The sequence below is a fragment of the Emydura macquarii genome, unplaced genomic scaffold (assembly GCF_026122565.2).
Source record: "Emydura macquarii macquarii isolate MOO-44397 ecotype Brisbane River unplaced genomic scaffold, CSIRO-AGI_Emac_v2 contig_2834, whole genome shotgun sequence".
Classification (NCBI taxonomy): domain Eukaryota; kingdom Metazoa; phylum Chordata; order Testudines; family Chelidae; genus Emydura; species Emydura macquarii.
In genome coordinates this window covers 5055200-5081346 of record NW_027132971.1, presented here as the reverse complement: position 1 = coordinate 5081346, position 26147 = coordinate 5055200, and the positions used below count along the sequence as shown (strand labels likewise).

At 37.5% G+C, this 26147-nt stretch overlaps 1 protein-coding gene across 4 annotated transcripts in view; it reads left to right on the top strand.

The window, feature by feature from the left end:
- Positions 1–26147, top strand: part of INPP4B (inositol polyphosphate-4-phosphatase type II B) — a 426088-nt gene that overhangs the window by 106631 nt on the left and 293310 nt on the right. For all 4 annotated transcript variants that reach the window (XM_067567968.1, XM_067567967.1, XM_067567971.1 and 1 more), the window contains exons 2-4: positions 6815–6899; positions 14137–14361; positions 16232–16276. In XM_067567968.1, the coding sequence (XP_067424069.1) occupies positions 6815–6899; positions 14137–14361; positions 16232–16276 (355 nt within the window). The remainder of the gene's footprint in view (positions 1–6814; positions 6900–14136; positions 14362–16231; positions 16277–26147) is intronic.

Genomic DNA, 26147 nt, shown 5'->3' with positions numbered 1-26147 from the left:
AAGCCCTTGCGACAGCCCTCATTCTTTGCAGCAGAAAAAAGATTTCCAAACAATATTTTAAAAAAAAAAGTCAAAATAGTGGGTCAAATCCTGCAATAATGTAAATCATGGTGCAAATTGAAATTGGTTAGCAAATGAACTAAACCTGTTCTTCTACTTCAGCTATCTTGTACCCTCTCATTCTTCCATCTTTCTGTTCTCTGGTGAGTAAATTACACTCATTTTATGCTCCCACTAAATGTCAAATTTAAGTGTATTTCTCCTACATATTGTGATGCTGGCAGACTAGGTGCCAGTTCTGACCAATGATGTAGGTGTTAGCTTAGCACGGATAAATTTGCAGCTGAAAGCCAGACCAACTTATCTATATATTAGTATTGTTCAAGATAAGTGTTAGACTTGTAAGAATGTGTTTAGTGTTTAAACTCTATAAAATTCTCATAAGTTACTGCATGCATTAATATAATTTCTAATGTCTGTATCCTATGCTACAAGGTAAAATATAAGTTTACTTTTTAGCTGTAAAAGTGCTGTCTCTGAACTTGTGAATCAAGTTTCCCCCCTATCAAGAAGGACTATCAAAACTAAATGGGCCACTGTGGGATAGACACTTTGTTGATTGCCCCATCCACCCATGAAAAAGTTATGTGAAGGAGTGCTTGGCCCATAAACTTGAATTCTGGAAGAAAGAAATAAAGATAGCTGTCGTGAAAATTGTTCATCTCTTTCCTTGGACTTTCACAAGGGCTGGAGCTAAGAAACAAAAGCAGAGATCTCCATGGACAATCTGATTTAGCCCTAAAAGACATTCAGTGGACACATTACTACATCTCTGTCCCCTTTTGGAACCATAGACTAACTCATTTGTGCATATATGTTGCCTGCTTTTACCCTGTAAATAACTCTCTCATTTCTTTTCTTACTTAATAAATCCTCAGTTAGTTTACTATATAATTGGCTACCAGTGTTGTCTTTGGTGTAAGATCTAAGGTACAAATGATCTAGGGGAAGTGACTGGTCTCTTGGGATGGGAGTAACCTGAATATTTTGTGATCTTTGTAAGTAACCATTTATCACTAAGTCCGGCTTGCCTGGGTGGCAAGAGATGGGAATGCCAAGGGGGACTGTCTGTGACTCCATTGTAAGATTGGTTTAGTGCTTCAGGAATTCACATTTGCTACTGAGTTGGTGAAATCTAATTAGAAAACATATCACTAGTTTGGGGTGTCTGCCCTGCTTTTTGACAGTCTGCCCTGAGGTTGGCACTCATGGTTGTGAACCACTCCAGACAGCGAGACACACCTACTTGCACCAATTTTCTATTGGCTTCCCATATGGTATGTATCTTACAATCTCCACTGAATTTAATCTAGTGACCTAAGTGGTAGTTGCCTGTGCTAATACCATATAATAAGTTTTGTGTGTTTAAAAGGTTTGAATTCATGACACTGTTATGATGGGTGAGAATTGCCCACCCACCTCACCTTCTATTTTTCTATTAACTAAGAGGTTCGTACAATTCTGGCTCTGAATCCTGAAGAAGGTGAGCCTAGTTTCCAATCTCAGTTACACTGTTGTAAATCCACAGTAAAACCATGAACCCGAGTGAAATTGCTCTGGATTTGTAGCAGTATAAATCGATATAAAAATCTAGCCCATAATTTGCTAAAATAAATGGAAGGATTAGAAATTTTTGCTACTTCTAAGATTTGGATATTGTTTCTGTGATCTGAGCAATAGAATAGTGTTGTCATTTAGATATTCAAATGATTTCATTGCCCCCTTTCAAAACAGCATTGAAAAATAATTTCCTGACTCTGCTGGCCTGACTTCTCAGCCACCATCAGAATTTGCCCTTTTTAGAAAGGTTTGCTTCCTTCCAACCTGATGAAGTAGCACAAGTATGGGATTTGTTGATGATGCAGTGAACCGCTGATCAGGGTTTTCCAGAGTAGTTATTTTAGGGCAGGAATAGCATCACATTGGATGCCACCACCTTCTGTGTAGGCCTGATTCTAATCTCATTTACACTGGCATAAATTGGTTGAGACTCTAGTGAAGTCTGTGGAGTTACCGTAGTGTGAAATCACAATCAAGCACTGAGCAATAAAATAAATACATAAAAAAACCTCTCATCAAACAAGCTGGTTGTGTATTTAAACCAAGATAATACTTGTGGGCCCCTTCAGATACTCATAAAAGAAGTTGGTCTCTATCAGATGTACATAATGTGTCTCCTGATTACAATTTTCTCATTTAATTTGTAAATAAATGTATCATTCTTTTTATAACAGATAGAGAATATCTCATCTAACTTACAAAAGTCATGTAGTAATGGCAGTCATGAGGCTTTGTCTAATTTTGCGTTAGGGAATGGGGAGGCTGGTGCCTAAGCCATCTTCTTACCATGGTAACTAAGGTGGCTAAGGTTAATACCAGAAAAAGTATTTTTCTACCCACACAGCCTCACCCCCCATATAACCTTTTTCTGCCTTCCTTTTTCTGCCTCCTTGCCATATACTTGTTTATAGACAGTAACTGCATATCTTCTGATCTTCCACTGTGCTTAATCTTGAAGCTTGGAAAGCCAAGCATACTCCTTTGGGATTGCAGTATTGTTTCATACCAGCTTCTAGGGTGTTAGAGTGATGTAAATTGCATTCATGTCTCTAAGGAGACTGAGAAGAGTACTTTTACAATGCCTACAGCCTTCACTTTCCTTAAAAAATGCTTGAATTATCATCCTGCGCCTTGGTTTCCTGTGTTTATAGTTCATCGCATATACCAGTTGAGCCATCAGCCAGAGCTGCTTTTTAAAACAAACCTCACTTACAGAAGTTTTTGTTGTATAATTATTTGATACCTCTGCAGCATTGATTGATGTATACTTCTTTTCCTGTACAAATCCAAGCATCAAGAACATGAATTCTAGTAAGTAGGGCCCAGCAGTAAAACTGACATTTTTAAAGACATAAAGTTGAGTTAGAAACAAAAAAGGCCAGTTGCCCATATTTGGTTATACTGGTATGAACTCTTCCTGATTTCCAGTTAGGCTGATATATTATACCTTTTCTATATAGTAAGTAGGCTTGATTCTTGGTTATTTTACACTATCTTTATGCTTTTTCAAAGGAATCCTCAGCTGGGGAAATCTGCTGACTTTCCAGACCCTTTATTGCTTCTGAAGCAACACAAATGGACCACAGCAAAGAAGAGAAATTTAGTCAATATGTGTGTTTTATTAAGGACTGGATTGTGACTGGTCCATATATATATATATATATATATATATATATATATATATATATATATATATAATATGTACAGAGGGCAGGAAGAGAACACGAAGAGAACACATGGAGCCTTGCGGGAGTAGGGTTTCCCCAAAATGTCAAGTAACTGATCCATAAATGGAATAGAAACAAAGATTTTAGTGTTTATAACTACACTTCTGAAAGCAGAAAGCATAACCAAGCTGCTTGCTTTCTGTGGTTTATAAACCTGAAACTGTGTTGTAGAATTGTTTTTCTTACCTGCTACAAAATCCTTTTCTGTGGGCAGAAAACCTTTTCCCCTTTAACATTGGTATCAGACTTTCAGTTGCTATCTTGTGCTTAAATCTCACCTCAAGTTGCCCTCTCTCTCCAGCTCTAATCAAATCATTAGTGCTAAAAGAGTTAGTACAGACTGTAAACAAAGGGCCTGATTTTTCTAGTGCCTTGCAATCTGTGCAGTCATTTACACCTGTGCACTGTGGGACTACAGCAGCCAAATAATAATTCTTCATTTACTCACTTTGCACAAATGTAAATGTTTGCACAAGGCGCAATGCGTTGAGAACCAAAGCAAGGTTCTAGGTTCTCACCCTTATTGTTGTGTGAAGGGTGGGACTCAGAGCTAAGGCTCCAGCCCAAGCAGGAATGTCTATTGCTATTTTTAGCAACAAGTCTGATCACAGGCTCTGAGACTAACTGCCACTGTGTGGTGTGGGTTTTTTTGTGGTTTTTATTTTTATTTATTTATTTATTAGTGGTGGTGGTGTAGACATACCCTTAGAGTTTCTCTAATTAAATCTCTTTCTTTGTGTAGGTGTGCGTTTTTGCAGGCTGGCTCTCATTGTATCCCATTGCTCTCAGTAAGAGTTGGATTGAGCCATAGATCCCTTTATATTTTTCTTTGATTTATAGGAGACATCCAAGAACTCCAAATTTGATTAATATTTGGTTTATCCCCAGCTTCCAGCTCATCAATTAAAAATAAATAAAACATGACTAACACCATTTCTGAAGCACCTACTGTTCCACTCCCCTCACTCAACACGTTGCTATTAATCTTATTTTTTACAGCCCGTTAGCTGGTTTTCAATCTAGGTGACAGGGATCCTGTCTAGGCCAATCTGAATAATTTCCCAAACAATACACAATGCTGAATTCTTTCAGTTCATAGATATACCATACCAATGGTATTCTCTTAATCAATTAATTTTGAATTTTGATCCAAAAAAGAGATTATATTTGTCTGGCTCATCTTTTTTAATAAAAATCTGTATCAAGTTCACTTTATTCTAATGTTTTATCATTGTGGTAAATCAAGTGGGTTTCATTCTTTTTCTAGTGCTGTCAATGTAACTCTTTTCATGACTACCAATTTGCTATATTTAAAAAAAAAAAAAAAAAGTCCAAGATGTCAAAATAGTAGTCTTCCACGAAAAACACCTCTTAAGACTTAATGAAAATTTCTATCTTGTTCCTCTTCAGATTAAGAATTTACTGGACTTTTGCAGGAACTGTATAAAGCGTTACATTCAAAAGCATATAGTGTAGAATCTGGGCTTTATTCTGCTAAACTTTCTTCCATAAAGAATCTTCACTCATACCTGTAAAAATGAGAGACCTGTAGCACCTTAAAGACTAATAAATTGCTAGGGGCATAAGCTTTCGTGGGCTGCAACCCACTTCGTCAGATGCAAGAAATAGAAATCAGATAGGGGGTATATATATACAAGGGTAAGGAACAACAATGGAGAGGGTAGGTGTTAGCGAAGTCCATTCAGTTAGAGTAGATGAGACCTATTCACAGCCATTGATTAGAAGGTGAGAATGTGTGAACAGTGACAATTACTTCTTGTAATGAGATAATCATTCCAAGTCTCTGTTCAGACCCAATCTGATTGTGTCAAGTTTGCATATGAGTTCCAGCTCAGCAGTTTCTTGATGAAGTCTGTTTTTGAAGTTTTTTTTGTAGAAGTATGGCAACCTTCAAGTCAGCTACAGAGTGTCCTGGGAGATTGAAGTGCTTCTAATGAAGTGCTTCACCTTCTAATCAATGGTTGTGAATAGGCCTCATCTACTCTAACTGAATTGACTTTGTTAGCACTTGTCCCCCCCATGTTTCTTACCCTTGGATGTGTATATATATACCTCCTATCTGGGATTTCCATTTCATGCATCTGACGAAGTGGGTTGCAGCCCACGAAAGCTTATGCCCGCAGGAATTTGTTAGTCTTTAAGGTGCTACAGGACTCTAATTGTTTTTGCTGTATACAGACTAACATGGCTACCCCTCTGGAACTTTTCACTGATACCTGTAGTTCCAAAAAAGTCATTGGCACTATTATGTGAGAAAAGGCTCGTCTTGTGACAGAATGCAGGATCAGGCCAAATAATTAAAGATAAATATGAAGCTGTCTGCCAAATAAGTGACCATTTGAGTGTCAGCCTGACAGGCCAAATCACTTAATATAAATGCAGAAAATGAAGTAGCAAAGAAAGCTCATGTGTTTTGAAGCAGCTATTATGGGTATAAGAAAATTTTAGAGTTACCACTTTGTAAAAATAGCAAATATGTGGAAAAAAAGTTTAAGTTTTGGGGAAAACTAGCAGAAAATGAGGCATGCTCCAGTCCTTGGGGATTTCCTTGGATAAAGAAGTTGATGGAATATATGAAAAATTTAACTTTTGCACTTCTGAAGCTCAGTGAAATACAGGAGTGGCTCTGTGAAACACCAGGATAGCAGTAATAAGGAAATGTGTAAGAGAACAGTACTCTAATGATTATATATTATCAGATATTGGAAATAAAGAATGCATAAGAACGTCAAGAAAAGGGAAGGTAAATTGTGAGGGAGATAATAGCCTCACTTTTCTGAATAGGAATCTCATTATTAAGCTAAAAGAGGAAGTCTGTATCCTTACAAGGAGGAAGTTGGTAAAAAGAATGTGATCCCAGTAACTTCAGTTTTGTGCCCTAAAGTAGTCCAAATCACTTACAATTACATGAGTTATATGTTCTGTATCTAAGGTTTCAAGTTATCTCAAAGAAATCCCTTATAAAAGGAGAATAAATGGAGATTTCTATTGCAGGATCATGTACTTTGTGTTGCTACTAAATTCTGCTCACTTGAGAAGTTTACTTATTTAATAGAATTCCAAGTTTCAATCTATTCCTCTGATTAACAAGTTGTGATTAAATAGCATTAGTTAGGTGTAGAAGTTGGAATGAAAGGGATCAGCTGATAGTTGAGAAATTAGTTGGCACGTAAATACTGGCTGTCTTCACATAGGAGAGAAATCTGACTACTTTTTTCTTCTTTTCTATTATGATCTTTTCTATTGATTTTTGCCCATTTTAATTCATTGAGCTGAAGCCGGATGATACAGATCAGTAACTAAAGGATGGCCATATACATTTGTCTAGTGACTGTTCTAGCTATAGGCTGCATCAATGTGCCAGATATGTTGGCTGTGAACATATTAACAGAAAGACTTCCCAAGTGTTCTAAATCCTAACATTTTCTAATCTTTGTCCTTTATAGAGTTCTGAAGGCTGTGAGGTGCTTTTTCTGGAGCTGTGCTGTGTTGTGGAATTCAGGAATAAAACAGATGTTTCAGTAGTTCTCAGTAAGTAAGACACAACTCAACATGTTTAACATTCATTTTGCATGTATATATCAATATTTAGAAAATCCTTGAAACATCCTTGCTAAACATTTAGACAAAATGTATCCCGTTGTCCAAAAAAGAAACATACAGTTAAGCCTCTACACCTTTATTCTCATGACTGAAATGAGTATCTCAAAAGGCTGCAGTTGTTTTTTCTAAAATTAGAGAAAAAATCATATGTAGTATAGCTCCTCTGACAGTAAATATGGGTTTGATGTCTTGGTTCGTAAAATATAATGTACAATATGGGTCTAGAGTTGGTGCATTCGCCCTCCCCCCAGTCACCTGTGCTTAATCATGACCCTCTTTCATGTAGCAGCACCCTAAATGTAAGGTTTTTTCCCTTACACTTTTCATTTTCTGTTCTATACTACTAATTCATTTAGTGAACTGATGTTAAGAACAATAACTAAATAAACAGAAATATGCAGGAAAGGACCGGGGGGTTACAGTGGATAGGAAGCTGGATATGAGTCAGCAGTGTGCCCTGGTTGCCAAGAAGGCTAATAGCATACTGGGCTGCATTAGTAGGAGCATTGCCAGCAGATCGCGGGAAGTGATTATTCCCCTCTATTTGGCATTGGTGAGGCCGCATTTGGAGAATTGTGTCCAGTTTTGGGCCCCCCACTACAAAAAGGATGTTGACAAGTTGGAGAGAGTCCAGCGGAGGGCAACAAAAATGATTAGGGGGCTGGAGCACAAGACTTATGAGGAGAGGCTGAGGGAACTAGGCTTGTTTAGTCGGCAGAAGAGAAGAATGAGGGGAGATTTGATAGCAGCCATTAACTATCTGAAAGGGGGTTCCAGGGAGGATGGAGCTGGGCTGTTCTCAGTGGTGGCAGATGACAGAACAAGGAGCAACGGTCTCAAATTGCAGTGGGGGAGATCTAGGTTGGACATTAGGAAAAAGTTTTTCACTAGGAGGGTGGTGAAGCACTGGAATGGGTTACCTAGAGAGGTGGTGGAATCGCCATCTTTAGAGGTTTTTAAGCTGTGGCTTGACAAAACCCACTCTGGGATTATTTAGCTGAGGTTAGTCCTGCTTTGAGCAGGGGGTTTGGACTAGATGACCTCCTGAGATCCCTTCCAACTCTATGATTCTAAACATGAGAATTATTTCAATCAAATCTAAATAAGAATTTAATTGTAAAGATTTTAATTTGGATCATTTATTGACAGCATTTTTATTGTAAATGCTAAAATATAAGCTTTCTCTCCAAAGAAATGGCTTACAGGATTGCTGTCAACCGGTTATGATTGTGTTTGAAATTATTTATGTTTTGGAATCTGCCTGATATCATGATATCAAGTTTTAAAGCCCCTTCTTTCAATTTGCCATGTTAATTTAGTTCTAATGGTCCCTGAGTTCTGCAAGAAAGATGGCTGTATCTAACTAGATCGATGCATTATTATTTCTTATTTTTCGTGAGTACCAAACATTTTTTCCATAGCACTAACCATTTTAAGAAGTATATTGAAACTTGTGTGGTGCAGTGGAATTCATTCATAAACCTTTTTACAAGAGGGTATCTTGATTCAAAAAATATTTTTCTCCAAGGGGTCAGAGGAAATAATGTAGGTTTTATTGGTAGAAATGCAGCGAAAATGGCACTGTTAGACACAATTAGCAGGAATAATTTTCAACTAGATATATTTGCATGCTCATCTGAAAAGGATACACATACAAACAAATGTGATGGGAGGTAGAAAATACCTTGAAATATCATGAAGCCTACTTGGATATGAAAAAGAGTGTATTTCTTTTACTACAAATAAATTATTATAAATAAAAAGTATTTCTTGTGCATCTAATTCAGAGTTTAACAGTGATGAGCAATTCAGCTGACATTTAGCTGGGTATCCAGTAAAACACTGGGACAAGATGACTAAACACTGAGGAGAGAACACTTTGCAAGCTACCGTCACATGGAAACACTAATAAGGCCATATACAGTGGGAGATGTAATATATGTCACACTTGTTAAATATTGTGGCTGATATCCTGGCCCCATTGAAGTCAGTGGTAAAATTCCCATATACTTCAATAGGGTCAGGATTTCATCACACAAGATTTCCACTAAGATTACCAGCAGCAGGTAGTATTAATTCAAGAATAGCAGGAATTTGTGAGAAAATGTTTGTGTTTGTGCAAACTTTCAGTGCTCTAGAGCTGAAAGTGAAAGAGAGAATAATTGTTCAATTATGTTTATGGTTGTCATAGTTTGGTTGGAGTAATGCAAGTGTGAGGAGCAAAACCTATTAGATGGTTGCTGGCCTTATCTATCATAGTTCGGAATTCAACAAGGACAGAGATAATGAAGATTCTCGGTAGTACTGACAAGTATGGGTATAATCCTGAGAGGTGTTGAACACTGGCAGTTCCCTTTTGACATTACTGATGGTTCTGGGTACTTAATAAGTCACATGATAAATTTGGTGGAGTAGAGGTGGGAGTTGGTTTGGGTGTAACTGAGAGTGGCAGAATGTGTCAGAGAAGGAAGTTGCTTTGGGGAGTGTCAGCACTTCTGTCACATACACTGATAGATGTTTGGTTCTGTCCTTTAGAGTAATCAGATCACCTAGTACTTAACCAGCACTTTTCATCAGTAGATCTCAAAGTGCTTTTACAGGGAAGGCCAATATCATTATCCCCATTTTATAGAAGGAAAAACTGATCCCCAGAGCAATGAAGTGACTTGCCCATGGTTATCGACAGGCCAGAGGCAGAGCTGTGAATCAAACCCAGGTGTCCTGAGGTTGCATTCTAGTTTCTGTCCTCTATACCACACTGCCTCCTCAGTAGGCTGATGTTCCTAGTGGGAGTGGGATATTATTCCCAGCTAGAAGACCAGTCTACTCTTTTCCAAAGGCTATATTTAGTATATTCTGTGAATCCTGCAATATTTATGTTCAGCATTTTGATTATTGTTGTATCTCTGTATTGTATAAATAAGTATATGTTCTCCCTTGCTTCCAGAATAGGTGTGTTACTGATTTAATGAAGTGTGTGAAAAGGGAAAGGATATGGGTCAGTGTGAGAGATAACCCGTTAGTATTAAAAGAAGCAAGTTATTATGCTCAGCAATGTGAGAAAACTTAGTTATATTCATTTCAAATGCTTCAGGCACTCTTCATGAGCTTCTATGGGGACCTAAATGGAGATTTTAATGGTAATTTATATACGTTTATTCTCAGCATTGCCCCCTCCAAAAAAAGATAACATTTTTAATTAAATTCTTTATCTTTGATTGAAAATTTAACTTTCAAAGGAAGATAAACACAGCATCATCAGTAACTATGGGATGATTTCATCAGTACTAATTTTAACTTGAAATGCATCAGCATATAGAATTCAGTCAGCTTTGTAAATTAAGAGCCTCTGATGTCTGTATTAGAAATAACCTGCAGATATAATTTACGTATCAAAGCTTCCATTCTACTTTTGTTACAGCATATGGTGGTTAGCTGTGATGATGCTTTACATTTTAGAGTGACAGTGGCTCATTGATATTCCCAACCATTTTCCACTGCTGAAGTAGCAATTCAGAATTACTCTTTGCCAGTGAGTGTGAAAAGAGAGAAAGACCTTTAGCCATTTTGAACTCCATTTTTTGGACTATTTGGTATAAAAAAACCTATCACTGTTTAAAACATTCTCTAGAAAAGGCTAGCTGTCACTTGAAAGCATAGACACTGAGCACATGTTCTCTATACAGCTGTCCAATAAGTACTCCAAGGAATTTTTTAATATTAATGCATAAGGATTTGTGTTTGACTCTCGGAAATAGAACAAGGTAATGCCTAGCACAGTTTGTCATTCTTCCTGTCACTTTTGCCTGGTTTCTATAATAAAGCTTTGTTTAAAAACTGGATTGATGGTTAATACCAAGTGAGGAATTTAAAAAACAAACTTTCTTGGAAGTTTAAAAAGCCTTTGCATTGTTGAACTTCAGCCTTTTAAATGACAGTATCTATTCCAGGGACATCCTGCAGCTTTCAATGCTTTATTCTGATTACCTATTTCACCTCATGAAAGTAATTTACTGATAAAGTGAAACATCATTCAGATAACATACACAATCTAGGAATTTGCAGACATATCTACCTAAGGGGACATTGTGAAGATTAATCTCGGATATATATTTAAAAATGAAAATGCAGTTCTGGGCTTTAAACTACTTTTCAGTGTCACTTTTTAATCTTTAGGAACCATGATGTTAACGAAGAAGAAAGTGCTAGCTACTGTTGTTAAACTGGGGTGGAGGAATTTTGATTTTTCAATTAACTTGTTTTTAGTTCAGGGCGGACATACTTAGCACCAAAGAGTCTTGTGTACTATTGATAGAGAGGATTCAGGAAGGCTCTCCCTGTGCCTATGGGGGTATCTTTACTTTTCTCTGTGACACTTCTTTATTTGACAGCAGTTCTGTTTTCAGGTTCTTTGAATTCTTTGTTTCAACTACAGGAGTCCTAAGGGACTGCAACTCTTTATATAGAATAGACCCTGATAAGAAAATAATGGTGTGGCTTTAAAACTGTTATAACACACAAAGGGTGAGTCCTGGCTGCATTGAAAACAATGGCAAAAGTCCCAATGACTTCTTTAGAGCCCAGGAGTTCATCGGAAGTATGTGCCATGTTGTGTGATGATGGGGTTAAACAGCATTGTACCTAATATTGTATGACTTTGCCACTCCTGTTTTCTACAGTTATTCATTAGCTGTAGAATATGAAGTATTTTATTGTCCACACATAGAATACTTTCTGTGTGGAATATATTTCAGCATGAATATAATAACCCTGTTACTTGCACCACTCTAGGGATTTGATTAAATTTGAGAATTTTCCATAATAAATCATTATTTTCAGGAGGTTTCAATTCAACTAAATATTATCTCTGAACTGAAACTTGGCATTAAAGATCTAAGCCTGAGAGGGATTTTACTTCTTACATTTGGGGGAGAAAATTGCTTGGTAATTTGTGAGATATGAAAGCAAAGAAAAAATAGAAATTATTTTATATTAATAAAATTCTACTCCATTTTTAAAACATTTTTTACCTCTGTTGAGGCAAATTTTATTCACTTTTTGGTATTAAAAAAAGAGAACCTATAATATTATTTCTGTTTGAAAATACTTTACAGTATATGCACAATTTGTATTTTTTTGGGGTATATGAATTTATTGTGTGTACATATTGCATACATGGACACAGTTAAGACTACACTGAATAACATCCCTCTTTTCTATCCCCCAAATATACAGACCCATTTTATGGTGTCCATTTTCAGTTGTGTGTGTGTTCAATGGCGCAGTATGCCTTTAGTGCTTAGCATATGGCAATGGTGACTGTCAGAGCTAAGGGGTAAATATAAGTAGAGTAGTTCCAAGCCAAAAAGATTTATTTCCTCCGAAAGCAGCTGTTTTCTATCTGGCTGGTGGTGGAAAGTGTGTATGCAACATCACTGTTCCTCTTTATGTTCAAAATAAGTATATTTTAATGGATTTGGATTTTAGTTATAAAACTTGTTGCATTTGGTTTTTGGCACCCTTTTCTCAAGCATGCCGACTTGGATATCCAAGCTGCCTTAATGCTCATTGCTGTACTTCTATAGACCTTTTTGTTTAATGCTAAATGTGTTTTCCCTAACTGTGTTGTCCACCTGTAACAATTTGTCCATTATTCTACATGTGTTACCAGTACTTGCCTAAGTTAAATGACTGCATCTTTATAACTATAACTCCCCTTTCATCTCTTTTCTACATCTGACTCTAAAATAAAGTCACATAATAAAATGTGTTAAAATTTCTGACTTTTTTGGTTCAGAGGCTGGAGATGATATTTAGAGCTTTTCACCTCCAAATCCACCTTTCAGATCCAACCTAGGGATCCTGATCTTGGGCCCAGCAAAGTCAAGATTAAGGCTCCCATTGGCTTCAATAGTCATTGGATCAGATCCTAAGTGAATTGTGACCAAAGTTACTAGTGCCAAAAGTTATCTAGTGGCTGCTTGGCTTATATAAAATGAGTTGGGGGAGAGGCAGGACATCTTGGCAAAGAGGTTAAGGATTCATGGGTCACTATTAAATCTTAGTGATACTTTCTGCATACGGTTGAGGCCCGTAGTACTGGTCTGTTGTGTGGGGAAACTTAACACGACTAGTGTTCTTTTTGTATCTGTCCTTACCCAGAAGACTTAAGTCTTCATGGCTCTAAACACATCCTCTGTCACAAACAATAAAGGTTAAAATGTTCAAACTTGAGTGTCTCAAGTTCGGCACTTAACTTCATGTTTAGGTCCCTAAATAAGTGATCTGCTGCTAAGCATCCACAACTTTCGGATTTCAAATTTTAACAACAGTTTTTTTTTAAATTTTAAATAGGAGCGGCAGATGCCCAATACCTCTACAAATATATTTAGGGATCACCATATGGATTTAAATGCCCGAAGTTAAAAAATGATTAGCTAACTTCACATTAAAATTAAGGGGGGGAAATCTGCATGTCTTTTGGATTAAAAAAAAAAATGTAAACATTAATACATCAAAATATTTAGGGAAGTCCAGTGATAAAATTTTCATTAAACAATTACACTTTTGTCAGGCAGAACAGCCACAAACTTGTGCATGGTCAGGAGCTCCCCTCTACAACCTTTTGACTCCTGATGGAGGAGTTGTGTCATCCTAAATTATCTCTGCATATTGATAATCAGTATTCTGGCAAGAATGGTGAGCGTAAAGTACGGTTCTATTAGAAGAAATGGACATACTCACCCTGGCGAATCCCACCAGTCCCTTTGTCAGAATGCTGTCTGCTGCCGCTGCTAAATAGAATTCTTGCTTAAATTGGCTGTCCTGAAAGCTACCTGCTGAACAGTAGAATCCATACCGAAAAATGATTTCCCATTTCACTCTGATGATTCCAGTTTCAGTCTGATGATTTCCACCGCCTAATTTTCCAGTACACTAACTGCTTTGGGAACTGCTGTGTAGCATGGAGTTAGTGGTTCACCGAATGGGAAGCAACAGGCGTTTGATTCAAGAGGTGTATGAGGTGTGTGTGGTTCTGTGACAGAAAGAATAGACGTATAGTAATCTGTATTTTACATCAGTAGCATCAATCCTGTCATGATCTCCAGCCCACCCCTTACTATCCGTGTTCCTAAAAAAGTGTCTTAATATTTTCTGAGTGCAGAGTTTCAGAGCGGAGTATCAGATCTTTACCTTGAAGCTGCATCTAAGCAAGACTGTGAATCGTGGGCTGTGGCACTTGGAGAAGCAAACTTAGAAAGTTTGCAGAATAAAATTCAGCAGCTCCGGAGGCTGATCATGGAAATCAAAGAGGAGAAAACAACAGATGAAGCACAGCACTTTCTCCCTGCAACACAGGCAGACAATCTTAGGGAGCCTGAGTTTACAAGTAAGTGTGCATACTCTTTTATTTCATGTAACACGGTAAATACTATTTTAAAAAATACCCAAATTCTGTAACTGCACAAATTAGTGGACATGTTGGAAATATAGTACAATTTAAATTGTGGACTGACAATTGGCTGTACCAGAGGAAATAAAACAATGAAGAATATTTTATTTAAATATTATTGCTAATACAGATTTATGTAAATAACCTCTTTAAAGGAACAAAGATGTGATAACTACATTCTGATTCTTTTTTAATAAGATTTAAAAATTCTGAAATTGAAAGAAAAATATATGCATACAAACTATAACATAGTACAATATACATTTGGTAAACTTACAAAGAAAGATGGCTAAATTAATCATTAATATTATGGAATTATTCTTTGCATTGCAAAGGCATTCTATTTTTTTAAAGCAACTAGCAGTATGTTAACTCACGCTCAGTGTACTAGGTTCTGAAGATATGCAGTTAATTATGAATTGAGTCCTTTTTAGAGGATTTCAGTTGCCCAGTTACTTACCTCTGTCAAATGTACATCCAACCTTTCTATTAAAATCATTTTATAGACCAATCTGCTGAAAGTGTTGGTGGTGCGCTTCAATTTTGTGAAATCTAGTTGTCAGAGCAGTTATTTGTTATAACATTTTTGAAAAATCTGATTATATGTAGTTCACAAAGGCATTTTTAAGCATTGCTGTTATAAACTCTCCAGGATAGTTCATTCTGCAACTTCAATTTTTGCAGAGGGCATACAGTTTTTCATTCTTTTATATACCTTTTTTCATTTCATAACTAAAAACCTCCCTCCCTGTCTACTTCCATGCAAGTTCCTCTCCATTTGAGCATAACCCCTTCTGTTTGAGCCTTTCTTTAGTACTTGTGACAACAGGAGGCAGTTACAGTATGTCATTCATGAATATTGCAGCCATTATCCAGTTACCTTTTGTGGAGGTTGAGCAATCCATCTGGCACCTGACATTGTCCACAGTCGGAAGACAGGATACTGGGCTATATGGACCATTGGTCTGATCCATTATGACTATTCTTATGTACTTGAGCAGTTTCTTTCATTCTCCCTATTGGTTAGCGTTGCAACTTAATGGTCCCTCCAATGCCCCAATGATTTAAGAACATGTTGCCATTTAAAATACAACAAATGATGTGCAAAATTAAAGTACACTTTTAAAAGGCCAGGGATTATAGTATACTCATTATATATTTTATATATATATATATATATACACACACACATACATATTGTAGCATTCTCATGCTCAGCATATGAGAGAGGGAATTCATTTCCCTTCTTTCATATAAAATTATGGACATTTTTGTTTTACGGTTTCTTGGTAAAATAATATATGGTAAAGTGTTCTACTTTTATTAACATGATTTATATGCTTTGAGTAAATGTAGATATTTTTGTTGCAGTTTGCAGTGTGATGCCATATGCATTTAAAATGAACCTTTAGAGACCATATTTTTCAGAGATATTTAGGCAACTGGGCAATGTTATTTAAACTTATTTAAAAATAAATCATGTGTATTTGTCAGAAAGTAAACATCAGTGAAGGTTTTATAATTTTTGAATTACTTTTTATTCTTCTACGTAGAGACGCAAGGTAAAAGTGGTGTGATCTTTATTTAAAAAAAAAAGTAAATAAAATCCTACACAGTTCTTCGTTTATAGACAGGCACTTTATGAAAAGGTCTCTTCTACAATATAAATTAATTTAAAAACATAGTAAATTGATAGATGCCTCCAACAGTGGTGAGATGATATTGATACATAAGTAAAGCAAGTTAAGATTACAGTATATGAAATTAGAATTTATGGGTTTTTTTTTTTGGTTTTTTTTTTTAAAAGGTATCCAGAGGATTGCAAATGAGCCAAAGCTGGAGTTTATCCTTGGTAAGACATAGTTTTGATTTCTGTATGGAATAGAATGTATGGGGATATTTTGTATCTCTAATATTACGTATTAATTTTTTAAAAGTTGACACCCTTGTATAGTAGTTACTGCATGCCTATAATGGAAATATTGGGGCTAGATTCTCAGCTGGTGTAAATTACTATAAAGCTACTTCATTTTATACCAGCTGTACGATCTGTCCTATAATGTTTTATAAAAGGTTAAAGAATTGAAAATCCCTATATTTAAACCATAGTCAGCTGTATATTTTATGCAGGTACAATACTGTACTTTTTGAATAATGTATACATTGATGTAAAAGCACAACTATTATTTTGTGGAGAAAGATTAATTTCAATCTGATTTTCTACTCCATTTCTCTTTACTAAGCCTAACTGGAAAATAAGATATCTCTGGAATCTAAATAATACCTAGTTTTAGGCCTTTATTTTTATCCATACTGTTGTGTACAGGAAAGACACTTGGATGCAATAACAAAACTTTAATATTGTGCAATCCAAAGATAATATGTAGTATTTTCTGCAATATTAAAACTAGTCAACTACATTATCATTATAGTGTTTATCGATGTAATCAGACAAAATACATTTGACACAGTGTAGATATATAGTAAGGAAATCTCAATAATGATAAATACTAGTCAATATGATCCATCCCAGGAAATACACACACATGAAATAATATTGTCATGTATTTTAATTATATATTATGTTTTCCTTTCTGGGGTATATAATACTCTATGCAGAAAATGAAAAATATTTTTTTTTCTACTGCCAAATCGTCAGTTCTGCTAATCTACCTTGTCCCACTTTTAGATGGCTGCTAATTTCCATTTGCATAAAAGAATCCTCTGGTGGCCTAGAGCCTCACTCCACCTGTTCTCCATGATTCCCTCCTTTCTTCTTTCTCTCTGTCTTCTCCATTGCCTATACTCCTTACTCAGCTCTTTGTCTTTGTGTTTAGTTAATCCCTTCCTCAGTAAACTCCACCCAAAGGATTTAAATAACAAAAAAACGATGAAAAAAATCATGGCGCTGTCGTGATGCTTACTGACCATTGTTCTGCTCGCTCTGTTTGTACATGATATCCCTTTTCCCTACCCTTTGGGCTTGTCTACATACTTTTTTTTTTTTTACTGCTATACTTATATCAATTTTGAAGCTTGCATAATTTAAGTGATAGGATTCCCTAATTTGGATGCAGTTATACATGAGTTTGTATTGCTTTAGTTATGTTGGTTTCTAAACTGCGGTACAAAAACTGTATGTAGACCAATCCTTTGCCTGTCATGCCTATTTAGATTGTAATCTCTTCAGTGCAGGGACTGTTTTTTATTCTATGTTTACACAGAGCCTAGGAAAATGAGGCCCTGTTGTTGTTTGGCCCTTTGACACAACCATAAGTGATAACATGGTGATGATAGATGATAAGGAACTGTTGTAGATTTCCCTATGCTATCCAGCCTTGCATCCTGTATTGTAGGGGACATAACAAAGGAAAATGAGGCCTGGCTAGAATATTGCTGTGCTCCAGTGATCCCTAGGTTCCAGAACAGCCGTTTGGAGACCATTGGAAGTGTAGTAGAAAGTGAGAGCCTAAGACGTGAGGTGTAGTATAACGGGCCTAGACACAGGATCTGAGGCCTGAACCAAAGTCTGGCTTTAGGAAACAGCAACTCTTAGCTGCTTACAAGGTCAATGACTGATACAGGAACTTGGCAGAAACACAGCATTGTTAATGCATTGGCATTCCTAAGGAGCAGTAACAGGAACACAGTATTGTTAAAGCACTAGTAGTACTAACTCCCACAATACTTGGTGATTGAAGAAACACAATTCTTGGAGACCGTACCAATGCTCCCCGAAAAGAAATACAGTATAGGGAGGCAGTACAGGCTCTCCCCAAGATTCAGTGGTGCATAAACACAATCATGAGAGACAGTACAGAGATACCCTGACCTTAAGATAGAAGAGACAGAATGATGCATGAAAATATTGTGCTTGATTTGGAAGCAAGGTATAGAACAATCACCAATGACAGAGATGCAATGTGAAACTTGTTTGTATCAGGGTATAAGAAAGGGGTCCCATCAGAAGAATCTTTGTCCGGCCGAGGGGAGAACGGAAAGTCCCACCGTTAACTGATCCAGTCCATTGTGACTAGCATACATGTCCTAGTGTACCCGTAGCTCCTATGGGGTGCTAGCACCGTGCTTCGCTTGTAATAAACCTGGCTGAGTCCCTTTGCCGCTTATCTGAGTCTGTGGTCATTTATGGGTCATGCTTAATGAGGTCTGTTGATTCAGCTAGCTGCAGAAGCTGAGATGGCATCCAGAGGGGAACTCACACCAGTACGCCCTAACTAACTGACTGACAACAGGAGGTGGGTGCAGATTAGAGCAGGTGTTGCTACAGAAGGTGAATCTGCCCCCAGATGGCTTGAGGATCAGTGGGTGGAGGTATAAAAGTTGTGTAAAGCCCATTTTTTTGAACCTCTTGTAATGACCAGGATGTGGGTGGTCTGACTTAGTGGTCAAAACAGGACTAGTGAATCAGGCTGGTTCAGATACCAAGAGATCAGAATCCGAGGACAGGCCAGAGGGTAAACTGAGAGTTGAGTGTGAGGAGACAGGCTGGGTCAGGTTACCAGGAGATCAGAAGCAGGAGAGAATTTGAGAGCCGAACCACAGTTCAATCACCAGAGTCAGGCCTGGTTGGGATACTAGGAAGTTATGCCAGGGGAGCATACGTGGGAGCAGGAAGCACAAGGCCCACGGTCCAGAGAAGTGATTCTCAATCTGTTTAATATTGTGGGCTGCATATGCAGCTCTCTGTGTTATGTGGGCTGCAGCCACACAATATATATTCTACCTGAATGGCTTTGAGGATTTCAAAGGGGGTGCAGCTGCGTGCTGATTGAGCCACGGGTTGAGACCCACTGGATTGAATACACCAAATTTGATCCCCTTATGCTCAGTTACACTGGCTCCCTTTGATCTACTTACACTCACTATCAATGTCTCAAGCTGTGTAAACTGGTGAAGTCAACACATTAAGGAGCCAGAAGTAAGTAAATTAAAGCAGGATACTTTACACTGTCTTGCACTACCTTAGATATTGGTAGATTTGTGTAAGTAGGTCTAAGGAAGTCTTAAGTTAGTTTAATGTGTCTATTAGTATAAGGGGGCCTAAAGTATACATCTTTGTTTGGCCCTGTGACACTAAAGAAATGTAAATCGTTAACTCTAAAGGAGTGTAAATTGATGTAAGAAACATAATGAGGAACTGGAAGAAATTGTTACTCCCACTTAGGTCCCTGTAAACTTTCATGGACTTGCTTAGACTTGCCTCTGAATTTGGCACATGAATTGAGAAGAGAAACTTCAACAGGCGCTAAAGAAAATGTATAAGTATTATAGATGTGTGTATATGATTAGGTTTCTTTATATCTGTTAGTAAATACACATTTTTTTAAATGATAAAATGTAAATAAATGATATTGTGTAGTTAATATCTGCACTTTGCAGATCCTCTGTCATTAGTGGTGAATCATACAGTAAATAACTTTGTCACTCTTAATTAAAATATAAAATATCCCTTTTGCACTATTTGAGCATTGCTTATTAGACATCCAGTGCTGCTCCCGGGATTTAGTTTGTGCCCTTCAGAGTGCCAGTGGCCAACTGTCATTTAAAATAATGTCACTGATTATCAGTGCTGCACAGGCATTGCACTCATCTACAGCAGAAAAGGTACTGAATACTGTACATTCAACATAATGTAAGCATAGTTACCTTGATCAGGGTTAAACAATGACTAGAAAATTTTCAAAGATTTCCACTAGGTTATTTAGCCCTGCTAAAACTGTTGTTAATTGGAGTCATAAGGTTAAAATCCTTCACAATTCAGAACATTTGGAAGTGATTGACTTTGACTGGGATTTATAGTAGGCTAATATAAATAAATCAAATATTGCATGATTCTTTCATGTTCATTGTTTTTGAATCGGAGGCTTCCATTAAACAAGTGTCTCTGGTCTTTAGATTCTTGAAGACCATTTGGGATATGTCCATTTTTTGAAGCTTAGGTCTCTTGAGAGTTTTTACCTTTCAAACTCACCTTGCTGTTTGGCTTTCCTAGTCACACTCCTCTGTTTTGTTTGTCGGAAGTGGAGTGAAATATACTAAAATCCTGAATAAACACATGAAAATCAGTGCAGAGAACTGAGTGGGCAAGAACAGAGCAAAGGAAGAGCAGGAAGGGAGGAAATAAGTCAGAGACTGATCCAACACCCGTTGAATTCAGTGACAGTCTTTCCATTGACTTCAAAAAACACTGGATCAGGCCTTTTAGGGATTTGCTTCTTTTAGAGTTTCTCTTTTAAAAAATGTGGGCTCTTATTATTTCTTTTCATTGTTAAAATTTAACTGAATTATTAAGATATGTGATCCAGTGAACTGGTGATTTTTGGGAGCCTCACTACAGAGAAGTTTGACTGTCTAGTGCTGTTTGCATTTACTTTTAGAGCAAAAGAAAAAACACAACAAGGAAGGCAGGAACAATGCAGATGGAGAGCTGAGGAGGAAGTGGGCAAGAAAAGCAGATGAGACAGTTGGTTAATAAAGTGCTCGGATACTACTCCAATGAGTATGGTATAAAAACTTAGAAGGAATTAACAAACTCTAATTTGCTCATATTATTTATCCATCCTTCCATGTCCAGTGGAAATGCATTTTATATGTTCCTGCAATAGCGGACACTTAGATACCATGGTGATGGTGCTCGGATATAGATAGCTAGCAGGAAAGACTGTGTCAGATGTGTATAGATTTTGTGATGGCACATAAGAGATTGACTTTAGGAGCAGCATTCAATTTATAAGACACCCCTGAAATTTTGCAGTATGTCCTGAAATGTATCTGGGGAGCGAGGTTTGAAGGACTCTTTCATATTTGTTCCTTGTACAGCTCTAGCTTATTTCCAATGTAAGAATAATGGTATAGGTGTATCTGATGTAATATCTAATTGAATAGAATCATTCACAGGATTCATAGGGAGTGTGGTATTCAGTGGGTTAAAGATGAAATTGGAATCTATACAGCACATATATTTTTTCCCAACAGGGGTTTGAAAGTAGAGCTGTCTGCCTGTATAAGTAAAAGGTTTTGTTCTTTCTGCCGTAACATTTCTCCCTGGATAATATTGTGATAGTGTTTAGTTGTAGAAGGTCATGAAGCTGATTTAACTCTGCATTCTAAACCCAAATGTTACACTACTCAAGTACTCTGATTAAATGTTTTCTTCAATTCCGATGCACCATCTGTAGTTCTTTAGGCAGCAGCTCTTTTCACATGAGTGATAAGCAGAAACCTCATTTTAACTATGCCAAAATTTGGTGTCAGAGTCCTGGTCCTGACACAACTTCCACAATTACCTCAGTTTCCGCAGTGCCTTGTTATACTGAGAGTCTTAGAAACAGATGCTTCTTCACAACAAAAGTGAAAAAAGAAGTATTAATTAGTCCAAAGCAGATAATAAAAACAAAAGGTAGAATCTTCTTCTTTCATATGGCTTGGGTAGGTAGCAATGATTACAAATTTATATCTAGATTTGATAGCAAACACATTGCCGCAGCGGTGAGCTGGTGAATGTCCTTCAGGTCCCCGGCGAAGGAACGAAGGAGACATTCAGATATGATGCGCTCCATCATTTGTGACTGGTGACCATAGTCGCATGCAGGTGTTTGCCTCATTTTCTATTTAAAGAGGGTTTGTCCACATCTCCCTGATGTCCTGATGCGATTCAATCTGTACCAGTCTTTCTGACATAAATCAAAACCTGGTGGTTCCTCGACGAGCTGTTTATTTTGAGCAGTTGCAATGCTCCATGTGGCTCTCCATTGAGCTGCAGCATCGAAGTTCAGTGTAAGGGTCCTGATGTGGTTCTCATAATGGATTGCGGGATTTTAATCTTGTCTTTGGCGGGTTCTGCAGCTCATCGTGCAGCCGGATCCTTGTGTTTGCATTGACATGGTTAAAATGGGATGTCTGGGCAGCTCTTCTAATCTGTGGAGGCTGGATGTGTGATAGGACCGGGAGCTAGTCAACTGGAGGCGATTTGAGCATCCCTGACACTATGTGCATGGTGTTATTGAGTTGAGTATCAAGGAGTTTAGTGGAAAGGTGGAATGGGATGGGGCAATAAACAATTATTTACCAGAGAGTTATGCCAGCCCACTGCTGCTGAGTCTGATTGGTTCTGCTGATCTCAAGACTCTGAACTTTAGAGTGGAAGATCTTGGAACTACTTGTTCTTTTGAGACACTCAATAACCAGTTGCTCTGGTAAACCTGTCTGGGCACAGAGAAGCCTCCTTAAGTGGTAGGAAACCCTAAACCAACCCATATCTTTGTTTAAGAGGTTGATTTTGATTTAAAAAGTCCTAAATGGTTTTAGACAGTTACTTGGGAATTATGGCTACTCTGCATCTGTGTCATGATTAAAATCAGCTGACCACACCAGAATACTCAGTATGTTTTGGCTGCTTTGCACCCACTCCAGTGATACAAATTAGTCATCATCCATCACTGGAGTAGCGTAAGCAGCTGGAGTTGTATCAATGAATTGGCCCTTATAAGTTTTGCTTTCATATTTAAGGCTCTGCATAACTCTTCTCTGGTTTAGGTATCTAATCTCCTTTACAAATTGCCCCACCCCACCACTCATGAGTCTCCTCCACTCTTCTAACTACATCATGATGCCCTGTTTGTTCTCTTTCACTCCTGACTCTGGGCCTTTTTCCACCCCCCCCCCCCCCCCCCTTGTATACACTGAATGTTCTTTCCTCATGTACATCAAGCAGTCCCCTCTCCACATTCATGTCCCTCCTTAAACCTTGCTTTGATGCCCACAAGAAAAGAATGTTACTAGACAACAAAAACATCAGAATTTCTTCTAAACCTCTTCTCTTTTTGGTCTGCCCAATGTGTCATGTCCCATCTCCTCCATTTGTGGCTATTTGACTTTAAGGGCCAGGTTTTTAAAAGTATGTTAGGCACCTAAAGATGCATATTGGTGCCTAGTGGGATTTCAAAAGTACCTCGTGTAGGTGCTTTTGAAAATCCCACTAGCACCTATCTGTATCTTTAGGCACTTAAATACCTTTAAAAATCTGGCCCTAAAGCTTTTCAAGGCAAGAGTTCTCTTTATGCGTGTCCCATACAGTGCTAAGCACACTGGCTGTTGAGTACATATGGAAGCTTGATTCAGGCATTTAGGAGAGATGAGGTGGGCTCAAGAATCCTGGGCGCCTAGCCTTTGGAAGCAGTTTGATTAAAGCTTCTGCCTATCACTTGTGATAAGAAAAACTGACCCAGGAGTCCTAGTCTGGAGTACTGGATGTGCTGAAACATCACCTTCAGGAACAGATTTGGTAGTAAGAATTGTTCCTTTGTTGACATCCCATCCTTCTGTCCTATGTAGCACTACTCCTGCTCATTTCTTTTTCTGTTTTTTTTTTTTTTAGCTAATTAGCTTTCATCTCAGTAGGCATGTCTAATTGTCGATAGAGCTGGTCACAGAAAACGTTTTCACCTTGTATGGCATCTGTTGCCGCTTAAAGATAAATGGGAGCTACCTTAGGGCTCTGTTCATTACATTGTTATGACTGATGTAAACTCAAATTCTATGTAGGGTATGGGGATAAAAATCCCACACCACACCTTTCTGTGTAATTGGTATTTGTCAGCATAGGCACCCTATTGAGCACAGGGATGTTTATGTGCTCTGCAGTGGGTCATAGCATGTGGTGAACCAGTCTGTGAGAAAGAGAGAAATGACTGATACACTGATACCAACAGCAGAGGATGTAAGAGGACAGTTGTCTTTTTTGGGCACCAGCAGTAGCAGAATCAAGAGCAGACTGTTTTGAAGCAATTATCTTCCTTTCTGTGCTATAAACCTAAACTGTTTTCCACTGTTTTGCTAGAAACTGTTGCTTTTTTTATAAGTAATTTTCCCCTGAACTGATTTGTGCAGTCCAGGCATACAGTGTGGGTGACATCTTTGTAAATACAAAGGTGTATAAAACAGGGCTGTGAATGAGGAAAACTTTTATCCTAAACCCAATAGCATGAAGTCTTTACTACATATATTTGCTTTCATGTTTTGGAATAAATTCATATATAAGGATACATTTTGAATAGCTAGAGCTAATCTATTCAGAGAGAAGTTTGTGGATATCTGAACTTGAAAAATTGTAAAGGTTGAAAAGTTGAAAGGGTTCTGCTGGGATTTAACCATTTTAAGAGACAGAGGTTTATCACTATTGTTCTGGAGTGATGCAGCAGATAATTGGAATGAATACTGACAGAACAGTATAAATGTTGGATTTCTGGTTGCAGATGATGGATCGTTTCCACTTCAAGTAAAGAGGAAAGCACAGATGAGGTGGGGAAAGAGCTTTTCTTTTTGTCTTGTATAAAAAGATTCAGATACACTTTTCCAGTAAAACCAGCTTCTCTTTGACATCTTAAATGATTCTTTCATATATTTTTTGCTGCTTTACATGTTTCCCATGATCTTTAAATATAAATGTTAAGTAAAATTTTCAAAAGCACTCAAGTCCCATTTTCAAAAATGATTTAGGCACTCGTGAACCTAAATCTTTTTAAAAGTCAATGGGACTTAAGCACCTAAGTTACTTAGGGACAGCTTTACAAAGGTATTTAGTTGCTTAAAGATGCAGATAGGTGTAGTGGGATTTTCAAACATGCCTAATTCCTGTTGATTTTGTGCTTAGGCACTTTTAAAAAACCCACTAAGTGCCTATGTGTCTATCTCTTCCATTTTATTTTTCAACAGTATGAAGTTTAAGGTGGTTTAAGGTGATTATTTCAGCAAAATCTAAAAATTCCAAGTTAATTCTTGGTATAAAAATAATATATAAGAACACAGCCAGTGGGCTCAATTCAAGTATGAAACAGCCACTTTGAGCTGTAAAAATGATAACCAAGTTACTCTCTTGAAACCCATGGGTTGTTCTTTTGTTTACCGGATAAAGTCAGTGCATGCTGCCATTGAAATCCATTAATTCTGATTGCACTTCCATGAATATAAATCAGAAGTAACTCCAGACACTACACTATAGGTGCAACCTCAGAAAAATAGTTGGAAAGAACCAGGATGTGTAATTTTGTTCAGCTTAAAAAAACAAACAAACAGTCGGGTGAGAGACATGATAGACAGAGACAGGGCTAGGTCTATGCAAATTTCTGTACCCACAGCACATTTTCAAAATAATCCTTTAAAATGTGGTTATTTATTAAATGATTTTGCATGTACCCTTCCCTTAAGTAACATTTTTTATATATTTACTTTGTCCCTCTTACATTTGTTTTTTTTCGTTTCCCCTTCACCCTCCTTTTTTCCTTTCCTCTTTCTTTTCCTACTTAGCCCAAGTTTTGAATCCTCCTCCCTGCTGTCTCTCATGTTCTCCATTTTCTAACTCTGTACTCTTCCCACTTCATCTTTCACACACACTCTATGTAGCAGCTTTATGCATGCTCTCTTAAGATGGCTCCAGAGCTCTTCTCTCCTAGGAGGAATATAAAGGACCCCCGACCGCCATAAATGTGAAAGAAGTAGCAGCCAGCCAAACCAGCATGAGCTACTCTCACATTATTCACAGGAAGCAGCAAGACCTCCTCGCCTTCAGCGATCTTTGGATGGGAGCTTGGCACTTCTTTACTCTGCCAACCCTCCTCTTTCCCTGTATACTTTTTTGGCTCCCACACAGACTCTGCAGGAAGTGACTGGTTGGCTATTCCCCATCCCACTTTTTGGAGTTCGGG